At 44.9% G+C, this 14,311-nt stretch overlaps 1 protein-coding gene across 1 annotated transcript in view; it reads right to left on the bottom strand.

Moving 5' to 3' along the window:
- Window positions 1-410: 410 nt before the first annotated feature.
- LOC140476505 (kunitz-type protease inhibitor 1-like) overlaps window positions 411-14,311 on the bottom strand; it is a 65,702-nt gene continuing 51,801 nt past the window's right edge. Inside the window, exons 6-10 of the mRNA XM_072569240.1 lie at window positions 13,642-13,767; window positions 11,571-11,621; window positions 10,382-10,552; window positions 6,126-6,185; window positions 411-5,144 (exon numbers count right to left, since the gene is read on the bottom strand). Of these exons, the coding sequence (XP_072425341.1) occupies window positions 4,969-5,144; window positions 6,126-6,185; window positions 10,382-10,552; window positions 11,571-11,621; window positions 13,642-13,767 (584 nt within the window). The 3' untranslated portion in view covers window positions 411-4,968. The remainder of the gene's footprint in view (window positions 5,145-6,125; window positions 6,186-10,381; window positions 10,553-11,570; window positions 11,622-13,641; window positions 13,768-14,311) is intronic.

Genomic DNA, 14,311 nt, shown 5'->3' with positions numbered 1-14,311 from the left:
TGCTTCTTGAAAATATTCAATGTTTTGGCCTTAACTGATTTGTGTGTCAGAGGTCCACAGGCTCACAACTCTGGGCGAAGGCATTCCTCCTGGTATTGGCTTTGTGTTTATGTAACGGGACTGGATTTAATTTATTGCTTCTGGGCTGTGATTGATCCCTATAGCAACACTTCCCCCAAACTTCTCTCCCCACTGTGACCCCACTTTGAGGCTTGAAAAACATTGCAAACCCTCACTGAAGACTATCAAAAAAGTGAGACAAGGATTGTGAAGACTTATAACTGCAGAATCAGGGAACAAATAACTTCTGAGTTAAGTGGTGGTGGGGGGGGGGGGGGGGGGGGAAGGAAGACAATGTTCTGACTTTGGTAAACCCTGTACTACATTTTGACATGGTTTTCATTTAGATCCTTGGTCTAAAAATACATACTTTAATATACAAATAAAACATGGAAACTGGAAGCAAAAAATACATTCATGTCTAGACAGATCGTATTTAAACAAAACAGAATACTTGGCGCTTACAAGAAAAGAAATTATATAGCATAATCATCTTTCCTAAAGACAGACAAAATTATTAGGATTTCCAGAGAAAACACATTAAAAAACAAAGGCCTTATATGCATGTGCACTGATATTGTGCCAAAATTGCTTCTGTGAAAAGGGAAGAGGTTTCATTTTTCCCTTTTGTGACTGAAAGCTTAACTGTATAATATACATTGCTAAAGCCAAAGTACATCCAACATGCAATATTCTGTACACAGGACACAAGTTCTAGGCAGAACGGAGATGATTGAATATCCCTCATCGATGACATCTGCTGCAACTAAATGGGATAAATTTCAACTCTCTAATTTGTATCATGTACAACCTCGGTTATCCGAACATCAATAATTTGAATTTCAGATTATCCAAACAGGATCTCAAGGTCCCGTAAAAACGTTATCCGAACAATCAGTTGTCCAAACAAGCTACTCCACACCTGTCTCGTTCAGATGATCAAAGTTGATCTCTGTATATTCTCCACTCACTGCATTTGCAAGGAGCCTTCACCTGGCTTGAAACTGGTGAAGTTACAAGAATTTGGGCTTGGGCAGTTCTCTGTAGTGCTAGAGACCTTTTCTTAGAAACAATAGACTCTGTAGGCCATTTGATGTAGTATGCTGGTCAAACGGATTGTTTGCAGGTCTGCAGCATGCTGTAAGATGCACTCTGTCCTGTGAGGTCTACCTTGCTTCTCATTCATAGGAAACATTCTGACTGTGTACAATTGTGGCTAGTTAAGTTCATATGATTGCCTTTGTTCTGTGCATTCTGGTTTCTACCCCCTACTCTTGGCTACTTAGTCAAGACAATAGCTTCGTTAAACCACAATCCATCAAGACCCGCACTTTACAAAAGGACTCTGAACTTCATGCAGTACAGGCAATACAAGGCATGCCTTTTCTCTCTGCAAAGTGTCTGGAATGCTTAGAAAAATATGTCCTGAATTTATATCATGCTTATTCCAGAGATTTTCACAAGCAAAGATCATTGTTTTTGAACCAGTCACTGTGTAAAACATCCATCACAGCAATTTGTTTTTAAAAACATAGCAAGATTTCACAAAGAGATGTGCTTAGATAAACTACGCTTCAATGATGTTGGTTGGGGAGTAATTACTGACCAGCATACAGAGGGGAAGAACTCTCTTGCTCTCCCTCAAGAGGTATCCATGAGATCGTCGCCATCCACTGAGGAGGGCAGACATAATTTAAGATCTCACCTGGCAGACAGCACTCGCTGTCTCAATACTGCACTGGGACAGTCAGCCTGAGTCATGTGTTTGAGTCTCTGGAATGGACCTGAACCCAGAACATTTTGACTCAAAGAGCTTCCACTGAGTCATGCCTGCTTGCATGGCAGCTTGATGCTATCAACAATTTTTGGAGATTGGGGGTGGGCCTATGTATAGGAGAATGGAGAAAGAAGAAAAAAAAAGAGAAACCAGGTACAAAATAGTTCCTGCGAAAGTTGATTCAGGGTATGGTGACAGACCCTGTCTCAGTGTTAATTAGTCGAGTGGATTATTTTGCTGCAAATCCAAAGGCAGTTGATGGCCTCAAGGCTGAGCTGAAAGAATTAAAGGTGCGATCACCGATCTTTGTGGAGTTAATGGGGTACTGCTGAGTTAGCAGTTGTGACACCAGTACATCTGAATCGCAGATTCATGTCTTGCATACGCGCACACACACACACCCACTCACCCCACCCCATGTACAAAATCATATACACAAATAGACAGGATCAGGCTCAGCCTATTCCCCCTCAAACAAACGTACCAACAGATGCTGCAAAGGGTAGCACCTTAACATGTCACTTCAGTGACTAGGAGTAGGAGGACAAGAAAGATTCTGCAAGAAACAGAAGTTAAAACTGTGGCTAATAAAAATGTAGTGGAAAGAAGAGGGCAGCATGATAGCAACCTAGACTTCCCTTTGACTTAATCTTAATGGTTCCTACCCATCCAGAAACTAGATTTCTCATAAGAAAAGCGAGGACAGAAGCTGCTAAGCATCATCCCCAGATCCAATATATTTGGAACGGAAGGTAATTATCAATACTGTTTCCGGGGCCACAGATTGGTATTCCTTCGAATGGCATTGGATATTGTGGAATAATTCTAAGGTGGCTCAATGTAAATAAACAACTTAATTTAAAAACAAATGCTGGGAGCATGACAATTACAGTAGCCTGAATTCACCATTTGAGTGCTCCAACATGGTAAAGTGAATTTGACACTTCAGCCTGAAAGAGTGAACTTATTAGAAATGCATTCACTGACTGACTGCAAACGCGATGATGTTGGGCCTATGATTCTAACTGAGAATAAGGATGGGCCCTACAGTTTGACCCTGTGTGCCTCTCCACGAGCCGAGGATCAATTCCCGATTTATAAGCAATGGGGGAGGGGAACAAAAACCTCAACCAGAACGATTCAAACTTTCACACAAGCCGCTCATGAGGAGATTGAGGAATGCGTCTGATTGCATGTATCATTACATGGCCCAGATCACCAGTACTAACCCCAATGTTTTCGAGTGATGACTGCGAGAGGAACCACTTCCCTTCCGTTGTCAGATTATTAACGGATTAACAGGCAAGTTTGGGCAAGGAGGAGAGAGGGTTATCAAGGAATAACGGGGGTGGGGGGGGGGGGGGGGGGTGGGGAAGGGAGAAGAAGTGGGATGAGAGAAGGGGCTTCCATTGAGCCATTGGAGCTGGATAGCTTTCTAGAGACCCTGCACACACTTGTTTGGAGTTCTCGGCTTTCTGCAATAGCCATGAAGTTTTTAAATTTAAGGAGCAAGACACATTCTAATAGCCAACGACTATAATGTAGATGAGTTACTGTGGAACATGGTGAGGAGTTCCCACCTGTTTGCCAGACGAAAATAAGTTAGGGGTGTATTTATCACAAGTCCCAACAACTAGCCAATAAATGGGAAGAACACAATGGATATCTCTATCTGTCCATATTTAATTATTAATTGAGATTATTAATTGTTCTCTACTTTGTAGAATTTTCTTCTGCAGGAAGCCATCATATTGATCTCATGAGTGTCTCCTCCCTTTCTGTTAACAGTATCGCCCAAACCAGAAAATGAAAAGCAGACGTACATGCAATCAGATACATCCATCCAATCCCAGGCTTGGCTCGCAATCCTTCTCGAGCTACTTCCGCACGGGATCCAGATTGGAGAGCCAGGAATCAAGCCTACACACACACACACACACACACACACACACTCTTTACTGAGCAATGTTTCTGACTGAGAGCAAGGAGAAACATTTTGAAGAGACAAGGTGGAAGGAACATAATGGAGTCGCAAAGACTTTGTAGCAACAGTTACAGGCTGGGGATTGTCAGATAGAGAAGACCCCCCAAGATCCAGGAGTTCTATGCTTTTTGCAATTGCCATGAAGTCTTTAGATTTAAGGAAGCAAGACATATCTTCCTTGGGACAGGAAGTGTTGGGAATGGTGTGTTGTTGGTGTTTGGAGGGTGGGTGAGGGGGGACGGTTGGAAGAGAGAAAGAAAGAGGAATCAAAAGCAAATAGGAAGAGTGAGAAAGATAGAGAAAAATATATGTGGAAGTGGGGGGGGGGGGGGGGGGAGGAGGGATACAGAGATACACAGCGAACTGGAAAAGCAAAAGGCAGGACTGACAAAATTACAACTTCCTTCTTCTGCTGTGGTTCAATTTTCACACTCCGATAGAACCCAGTTTACCAGCAGCAAAATAACACTAACTAGTGCATGAACCATTTGGCAGATATTCAGCAGTTGTGAATGGGGCAATGTGTGTGTGGAGGTGGGGGGGGGGGGGGGGGGGGGTGGGGAGGTGAGAATCAGAAACAAGCTCTGTCCCATTTTTACTGTGGGGTCCAGTCATCACGCGATGAGAAGACTCAGTGCACCTAGGCTGAACGTTGGAGGCACTCAAAAGTCGAAAGTCAAGATAACATCCCGACCTGGGAGTGATCACCTTTAAATCCCAATATTCCCCATCTCCCAGATTGTACCTAGCAGCCCTGAAAGCTGACTTGCTTAGTTCAACATCCCCGATTCCTAGCCAGAGGAAACGGCCAATTACGTGCTCACCATGGGGCGGGTAATGTTGACTCTCAGTGCAGCAAGATACGGAAGACACAGTGTGAGCAGGAACTCCCACAGAGGAATGAAAACGTTGTTTACTCAAGCAGGGCCAAATCTAGTTTTGACAATTGGGCGACCAGACCAGCACCTGTACAAAATGTCTGCTAGTGCAACCTCATCCATAAGGAATCCAGGTGCTCAAAGGAAATATTGTTTTTATAATCTATAAAGAGGAATGTGTCAGCTCATGCCCTGATGCTTCCCTCCCTCCCTCCCCACCCCCAACAACCCACACAGTCTTTAAGGGAGGATTATCGTCACTGCCCGCCTCAGACTGGTTTCGAATTCAATGCCACCAGTTTCTTTGCTTCATCCGTGGAATCGGTGGAACTGGGAAGACTGGCTTGCCGGCGGTTCTGCTTCTTCATCTTCAGCAGGTAGTAGACCACGAGGGCGAGTACCACAGCGATGCAGATGGCTAGGACCACGGCAATGGCAATACCAGCTTCAGAGACAGAGATAGTTCAGGAAGAAGAGAGAGAGAGAGAAAGAAAGAAAGAGAGAGAAAGAAAGAGAGAGAAAGAAAGAGAGAGAAAGAAAGAGAGAGAAAGAAAGAGAGAGAAAGAAAGAGAGAGAAAGAAAGAGAGAAAGAAAGAGAGAAAGAAAGAGAGAGAAAGAGAGAAAGAGAGAAAGAGAGAAAGAGAGAAAGAGAGAAAGAGAGAAAGAGAGAAAGAGAGAAGAGAGAGAAAGAGAGAAAGAAAGAAAGAGAAAGAGAGAGAAAGAGAAAGAGAGAGAAAAAGAGAGAGAGAAAGAAAGAGAGAGAGAAAAAGAGAGAGAAGAAAGAAAAGAAAGAAAGAGAGAAAGAAAGGAAAGAAAGAGAGAAAGAAAGAAAGAAAGAAATTCGTTATACAACACCCTAACAATTCCTAATGCCTCTCTACTGTCACCACCTCCCTAATATCTCTCCACTCTTCATCCCTCTCCACCGTCACTCCCTTCCTAATCTATCCCACTTGGCATTGTGGCTCAGTGGTTAGCTCTGCCACCTCAGAACACCAGGGACCTGGTTCGATTCTGGCCTTGGAGTTTGCACGTTCTCCCCATGTCTGCTGGGTTAACCATGGTGAAAAATCCCCATGCAGGATGACAGGAATGGATGCGATGCTTTTCTGAGACTCAATGGGCCCAATGACCTCTTTCTGCACTCCAGGAATTCCAAGACTCTTAATCTCTCTCCACTATCACTCCCTTCCTAACCCTTCACCCTTCTCATAGTCACTCTCTTCCTAATCCCTCTCCATCCTTCATCTCTCTCAATTGTCACTCCCTGCCAACCCTTCATCCTGCTCAACATCACTCCTTCCCTAAGTCCTCCCTACCCTCCATATGCTTCCTACATCGAATCCATTTTCCTCCACCATTAACTTCACTGTGAAAACCACCTTTTAGCCTCCTTCACACCCCTCAGCAAGGAAAAAAAACTCACCATTTGAATGCTTTTCTTCTTTCTGCTTTTCAAAGAAGCCTCGGGAAAACACATCCTTTCCTATATATAAATAAAAACAACAAGGGATGACATGGGGTCAGAACATCATTCCAAACAAAGACTGATCCAGCAGGAAACAGACAGCGTGAAACCTGCTCAAAATGGATCACACAAACAGGGACAGGTGGATATTGTGGGATGGTTCGAACAGCCAGAGCAGTGGGAAGTGCGATGGGCCATCCGGAAAGACCCTGTACTCTGCACACAGACACAGACACAGGCACACAGGTCACCAGGCCATGGGGAGCCACAGAAACCTCCAGGTTGATTTCCTTTCTGGCAACAGACTGGGGTCTTGCTTGTTTTAGCTTCCAGTGCTGTCAGTAAAAGGTGTCTCCAATTGAACTTTATTTCCCAGAGAAAGTCTGTCCTTCATCGAAGGGCCACCGGTAGCGAGTTTGATTGTGGCTTGCCCATTCAGCTTGGCTATTTCAGCGGGCAGTCGACCATGTTGGTCTGGAATCATTGGCAGGCAAAGGCAGAACATTTTTTTTTCCAAAAAAGCCATTTAATGAAGTTACTGGATTTTGATGACAATTCAACACTATTTCCAGATACTTTCAAAATAAAGTCAAATTCTCAAATTGCCATGGCTTTATTTGAATTCCTGTTCCCTGGATTACCTGTACAATACGCCAACACGATTAAACATGGTAATTGTGATTTTCGGACAGGGGAATGCCAATCAGCTGCTCCAGTCTGTTACAAATTCAATGGCCTTATTCCTGTTCCCATGTCAAACTCTGTCCAGATTGGCTTACGTAGTGCTACTATTCAAGAAAGGTGGTAAAGGAAAAGCCAGCAAACTATAGACCGGTAAGCCTGACATCGGTGGTGGGCATTGCTGGAGGGAATCCTGAGGGACAGGCTTTATATGCATTTGGAAAGGCAAGGACTGATTAGAAATAGTCAACATGGCTGTGTGCGTGGGAAATCATGTCTCACAAACTTCATTGAGTCTTTTGAAGTAACAAAGAGGATTGATGAGGGCAAAGCGATGGACGTGATCTATATGGAGTTCAGTAAGGTGTTCAAAAAGTTCCTCATTGGAGATTGGTTAGCAAAGGTTCAATCTCACAGAAAGCAGGGAGAACTAGCCATTTGGATACAGAACTGGCTTGAAGGTAGAAGACAGAGGGTGGTGGTGGAGGGTTGCTTTTCAGACTGGGGACCTGTGACCAGTGCCACAAGGATCGGTGCAGGAACCACTGCTTTTTGTCATTTACATAATGCTTTGGATGTGAACATAGGAGATATAGTTAGTAAGTTTGCAGATGACACCAAAATTGGAGGTGTAGTGGACAGCAAAGGTTATCTCAGATTACAGTGGGATCTTGATCAGATGGGCCAATGGGCTGAGGAGTTGGAAAGAGAGTTTAATTTAGATAAATGCGAGGTGCTGCATTTTGGAAAGGCAAATCAGGGCAGGACTTATACACTTAATGGTAAGGTCCTAGGGAGTGTTGCTGAACAAAGAGACCTTGGAGTGCAGGTTCATAGCTCCTTGAAAGTGGAGTCGCAGGTAGATAGGATAGTGAAGAAGGCGTTTGGTATGCTTTCCTTTATTGGTCAGAGTATTGAGTACAGGAGTTGGGAGGTCATGTTGCGGCCGTACAGGATATTGGTTAGGGCACTATTGGAATATTGCGTGCAATTCTGGTCTCCTTCTATAGGAAGGATATTGTGAAACTTGAACAGGGTTCAGAAAAGATTTACAATGATGCTGTCAGGGTTGGAAAGACTGAGCTACAGGGAGAGGCTGAATAGGCTGGGGCTGTTTTCCCTGGAGTGTCGGAGGCTGAGGGGTGACCTTATAGAGACTTTATAAAATCATGAGTGGCATGGATAGGATAAATAGACAAGGACTTTTCCCTGGGGTGGGGGAGTCCAGAACTAGAAGGCATAGGTTTCGAGTGAGAGGGGAAGTTTTAAAAAGGAACCTAAGGGGCAACTTTGCCACACAGAGGGTGGTATGTGTATGGAATGAGCTGCCAGAGGAAGTGGTGGAGGCTGGTACAATTGCAACATCGAAAAAGACATTTGGATGGGTATATGAGTAAGTAGGGGTTAGAGGGATTTGGGCCAAGTGCTGGCAAATGGGACTAGATTAATTTAGGATTTCTGGGCTGCATGGACAAGTTGGACCAAAGGGTCTGTTTCTGTGTCGTACATCTCTATGACTCTATGAGTACCCTGTCAATCTCAAGAGCCTCAGATGAACTAGGAAAGAACAAACCTGCAGTTACTTGGTAGCTTGCTCAATCACTGACTATCTCAAAGTACACTACAGCCAATCGAGTAGTTTTGAAGTGTAATCATGACTGGAATGTAGTAACAGCAATGAGTTTATTGCAATTTCCTGCTAAACCCCACTGAAGTTTCAGCCTGAATTATTTACTCAAGTCTCTGGCATGGGTACCGAACCCACAACTTTCTGATTCAGGGGTAAGGCGGCTACCCAATGAGCCACAGCTGACACCTGGAAGACAACAGTGTGATTGAACGATCACCTATTCCTTGATTTAATACTCACAGGGCTGAGAGACTACAGAGCAGTAGGTCATTGGATCTACCCTGTTCAGGTTTATGAATATAGGAACTAGGCCTAAAAACAGGCCATTTAGCCCCTCAAGCCTGCTCTGTGATTTAATTGGCTGATTGGTTTGGTTTTCCAATTCCACATTCCTGTCCATCTCCCTTGATTGTATTGCGTAGCAAGAATCTACACCTCCACCTTAAGAATACTTAATGACCCTGCCTCCAACTCCTTCCAATGTTCTCACACCCTTGGAGAGAAAGATCCTGATAGGGTACCCTCTAATTTTAAAACCGTGCCCCCTAATTTGGACTCACAAGAGGAAATATCCTTTCCATGTTCACCTCAAGACCATCCAGGATTTTATACACTTTGATCTAGTCACCTCTCATTCTTCTAAACCCCATATGAAGAGACAGCCCAGTTTAAATAAAACTTGCGTGCCCATGTTCCTAACTTAGTCCGTCCCCATCCTCCCTGGCCCCTGTACTCATTGATCGTATGATAACTCCAAGTTAAAAGTGCCGTAACTTTAAAAGTTCTTGTCCTTAAGTATGTAAGTTAGCTCGCTAAGCTGGAAGGTTTGTTTTCAGATGTTTTGTCACCAAACTAGGTATCATCATCAGTGAGAGTCTCTGGTGAAGAGTTGGTGGTATGTCCCCCCCGACACATCGACTTAGACCCCATTTACCTTCCCTTGAAAAAAAAAGAACCGGAAATGACATCACCCACCTTCAGAAACCAAGGCCTATAAATAGAGAGGCAGGACATACCAGCAGCCCTTCACCAGAGACTCTCACTGATGATGTTACCGAGTATGGTGACGAAACATCTGAAAACAGACCTTCCAGCTCAGTGAGCTTACTTACTTATCAACCGGAGTTACAAAATCTTCTCAAAATTGCTAATTCTTATCCTCATTTCCAAATCTCTCCATGCCTTCAGCCCTCTGTAATCTCAGTGAGTATTTGTCCCCCTCATGTCCATTACCATTGGTTGCATCTCTATGCTCGGAAATTCTCTCTATAACACTACACCTCTCCAAGCAGTTCTTTAAACCCTACCTCTCTGCCCAAGTGTTTTTGATCTCTTGCCCTAACATTTCCCAGTGTGTTTCAGTATCTTTATTTGATACCGCTGCTGTAAAAGCATCTTTTAGTCCCAGTCAAGGTGCTACATACATGCACGTTGTTGTTGTGGCCGTCAGTAGGTCTCACTGAAAAGGCAACACTATTTGTTTCAAGTCAAAGCAAGCAATACTCCACCCAGCCCACTCCCTCCTAAGAGCCAGGGGGCAAACTGTCTTGGATGTGTCATTTGAAACAGTCAAGCATCTTCAAGGAGATGCCACAGTCACCTGAATGCATTGAAATGAGGCTCAAAGTCCACACTCAGGCCAGCATCAGGCCCTGAGGGTGGAGGGTACACAATGCCTGACCATTCACAAATGACAGGTCAGAGAATAGGCTCCAAGTTTAACTGGCTTTGTCCAATAGGAGTGAAAAAGGAAGTGGTTTGATCCACTGGGATTCTATTCTGCGGGAAGGTATTCGCTGCATTGGGACGCAGTACAATGGGAGGGAATGGAGAGGTCACATTGGCGCCGAGGGCATTGGGGTGGAGGCTGCACGTGATAGTCAGCAGATACCGTGGGTCCTACCTGTGACCCCTTTGCAGGCACTCAAGCACGCCTTCTCTGTTTCAAAGCGGTTCTCGTTGCCGTCACAGCCTCCGTATGTGAAGCGCTCGCAGGACATGGTGTAGGGATTGTAGTAAAAACGGCTGAAGTCAGCTCGGCATTGGCCAGTGATGGGCGGGTACACACAGCGAGCTGGGAGCAAGAGACAACACCAGTTAATTCTTCCAAAACGCAGCCACCACAACCACCCATTGTTCAGAGAACCTCAGAGACAGCGTTTGAGAGAAAGAGAGAGAGAGAGAGAGAGAGAGAGACAAACAAGGAGGGGTGCGCAGGCAAGGATGTGGAAGAGAAGTTCGGCATGGAGTGTTTGTGTCGAACAGCCCGTTTCTATGTTGAGTATCCCACATCATCTCACATAGAAGTGTTCTCTCTCTCTCTTCCCCCAGAGATTGCCCTCCCAAATACATCCCAATTGGATATGGTTCAACAGTTCCTCTGTTCAATAATGACATTTCGATGAAACTGCCGTGATATTATTGGATAGAGGAACAGGCCCAGAGAGTCCATGTGGTTGCAGTGGGCTATCCCATCAATAGCAATGGGCCAAGTTTTACCAGCTCTCTGGGGAGGAGCTAGGCATAAGGAATGGGACCTCTAAACCAGTGAGGGAACCAGTGAGGGGTTTAGAGCATCAGTCACCTTTCCATCTGGGGAAGGATGAGGAAGATGTACCCTTGCAAAGGCCCACTTGGTTTTATAAGTGAACAACTCAGGCCGTCTTTCTGCATGGCAAGATCTTCTCCAGCTGAATGTAAACACTGGCCTTACCATTGGCTCGATGGTAAGGGATGATGGCCATCTATTTAGGCGCTCCTTCATCTGGCAGAACACGTCTCCAAAACCCACATTCTCCTTGGTGAGGTCCCAGTAAACCCAGGCTGACTTATGTTTGAAAGCCAGATCTTCCAGGCGCAGTACCACTGGTGACCACCTCTGCTGGTGGCACTGCTGCGCAGCCAGATCTGGTGCTTGGCTGACAGTTTCCTGGTGGGGATCAGGTGACCATTTTTTAAAAAGGGATCTATCAGAAAATTCCAGTGGCAGGGATTGCCCCGGCTTTCCTGTCCATCGTCATGACACTCGCCATGATAATTAAACAGTGCAGGGAATCTAATATGTACTGCACATCTTCCATTGAAAAATTTACCTTTCTCCTTGGGAATATTTATATCCAGCAGTTTGTTGAATCGTTCCCTTACTGCAAAACAAACGTCAAAAGATGAATTGGTTACAATAAATTCACGTCAAGCTCTCCCTGCCGCGCTATACATGAAAAGACAGAAGAGAAAAGTTCCTCAGGATATGCAAGACTGAGCTCAGATATACTGAGGCAGCAGGTTGAGGAAGAATAGACCAATACAGACACTGGGTCTTCACTTCCTGGACTGGGTGCAACTCTGACTTTGAAGGACAACGACACAATGGAAAAGGCAGGAGCGTTCTGGGCTCAAACCATAAGGTGAATCAACAGAAGTATCCAATTGGAAACAGGAGAAGGACAGAATAAAAGGACAGGCATCATCTAGATGTTCTCTGCTAATTGCAAGGTAGTGCCAGACAACGGAAGTATATCTGTAGTTGTTTCCTGCCTATGCCTAACACAATTTGACCATTCTGGCCCCAGTGGGCAAACTGTTACCTGTCAGAATAGGAATGGGAGATGAAACACTACCGGTCGAGGTCCTGTGAAGCCTAAGGGTTAGCCATTATTTTTAAGGCACTAATTCCTTGCACACTGGCCTGAGTTTGGTGGATTGTCAGTGCTGTCAGATGCAAACCAGTACTGGCTCCATCTGGTGGCCACTCCTCCGTAATGGCACAAACCCTGCCATATGCCAGTTGACAACGTGTTAGCCAAGCGAACATACACGGCTGTTCCTGGCACCTGGAGCTCCAAGAATACTCAAAATCATGATGATGCCAACCACAAGCTCTCATTCCATTCTACCCTGTCCTCAAAGTCATAACTCCTGTAACGGGGCTTGATGTTTCCAACTCCTCAATCAGGTGACTATCGCTTTCAAGCACCTTTGAATGAAGTTGAGGGGTGCTATGACATAGGGCTTTCCCACAGTCTGTAGGTTGCCAGGTGCAGACCCATTGGTGGCCACCTCTCTTGGTGGCACCGCTGAGCTTGGCTGATAGTCACCTGACTCCCATCCAGGAACAACTTTTAAAAAAAAAAGGGGTATATCAGAAAACACCAGTTTTCTCAAAAAGGTGGGGAAGAGATTCCGGCAGCAATTTTCCCAGTTGGATTCCATGCTGCCTCATGTTAATCAGATGCTGATGGTAGAGAAATTCCTCAAATTTACTCCTGATAATTGATTCTATTAATTTTCGTGAAGACAAGTAGTGAAACGATTTGATCTGATGCTGCTTGTGTAGCTATTAACAACGTTTTGGAATATAGACCCTTCTTTAGCCCATTGTCAATTCATTAGTCCCTTTGCCAGTGTCCACTAATGCTAGAACAATGGTCATTAATTAAATCTCCTCCCTGGCATTTGTTTGGATGGTGGAGGTGAGCATCTCCCATCGCTGGGAATGTGTTTTTGAGTCTATTTAGCCCACTTAGCTCTGCCAACTCATTCGTAAAGATATGCTTATGCTTGAAAATGTATGGTTTAACTCCTGCCTTATAACCACTGGTCAACTTTGGTATTCTTCCCCATTTTGAACAGCCCTGTGCATTCTGGTGCTGACTGCTCTCTCGTCTGTTGTGGGGCTGGAAGACTTTTCTTTCGACTGTAATGCTTTTCCCTTCAGCCTCCCAACTAGCTTGAAAATGTTTTCACCTCTTACCTCTGCAAACGGCTTAACTTTCCTTTTTACACAAAGGATTCAAGACATACAGACACACAGACACACAGACACACAGACACACAGACACACAAAGGGGTGTGGAAGCAGAATCCACTGACCATTTTTGAAAATGCAAGTGGATAAAGATTCAAAGGAGTGAGTGTTGCAGGGAGTTGGGAATAAGTGGGCAGCCCTCTCAAAAAGCAATCACAGGCACGCCACAGCCTCCTCCTACGCTGAAAGGTTCTTGGATATGGAGAAAAAGCAGGAAAAATAGCAAGTGAAAAAGGGCCAAATTGCTGATGGGATGGGCTGAGCAGCCCTCTGTCGATGATGTGGATTCTCTAACCTGATCTGGAATGGAGCAGGATCACCTGATAGAGGATTGACTGATATCTGAAGGGTATACTCACTGTGTTTGCAACTGGCCTCATCCGATTTATCTTTGCAATGTGGAGTTTCATCACACTCTAGGTTACTGTCAATGCAGCAGTTATCATCACACTTGAACTGGCCCTCACCGCAGTTCCCTGAGCATTCTGCAGAGGAGTGAAAGGACAAGTGAGAAGGTGCCATGCAGAGGTGAGAGTCAAAAGTTCAAACACTCCCCAATCTTTGAGCACTGAGGGTTTACACACTCGATCCTCTTCCTTTTATAATGCTCTTGAAGATGCCAATCAGTAGCCAATAGGCCATCCTGTGACTCAGCGTTCAAAACCACTGTGGTTGGGATCACTGCACATGGACGATGTGGAGTCAATTGATGGGGAATCGATGGGGCTGTGCCTGGTTAAATGCTTCACATCCAACCGAAAAAGCCAGCGTTGCTTTTTCTCCCCTCTCGGCCTTGACTGAACTATCCTGATTTAATTGCAATGTGCTTTTAGGACTAAATTTACCGGCTTGAATTTATACCATTTTGTTCTTGTGCAATTTACTTTGCAGCACCTTCTCAGGGACCTCCTAGCCAGGTCATAAAAGCCAGAGTTTCGCCCGTCTTCCACCAAAATTTTAGACTTCAGAGACAAGGGATCAGCCGGAGATTTCCTTCAGTCGTTCAGGTGGTCCTTTGCATCTCAGTGA

The sequence above is a fragment of the Chiloscyllium punctatum genome, chromosome 4 (assembly GCF_047496795.1).
Source record: "Chiloscyllium punctatum isolate Juve2018m chromosome 4, sChiPun1.3, whole genome shotgun sequence".
Taxonomy (NCBI): Eukaryota; Metazoa; Chordata; class Chondrichthyes; order Orectolobiformes; family Hemiscylliidae; genus Chiloscyllium; species Chiloscyllium punctatum.
This window is presented reverse-complemented; position numbering and strand designations above follow the sequence as displayed.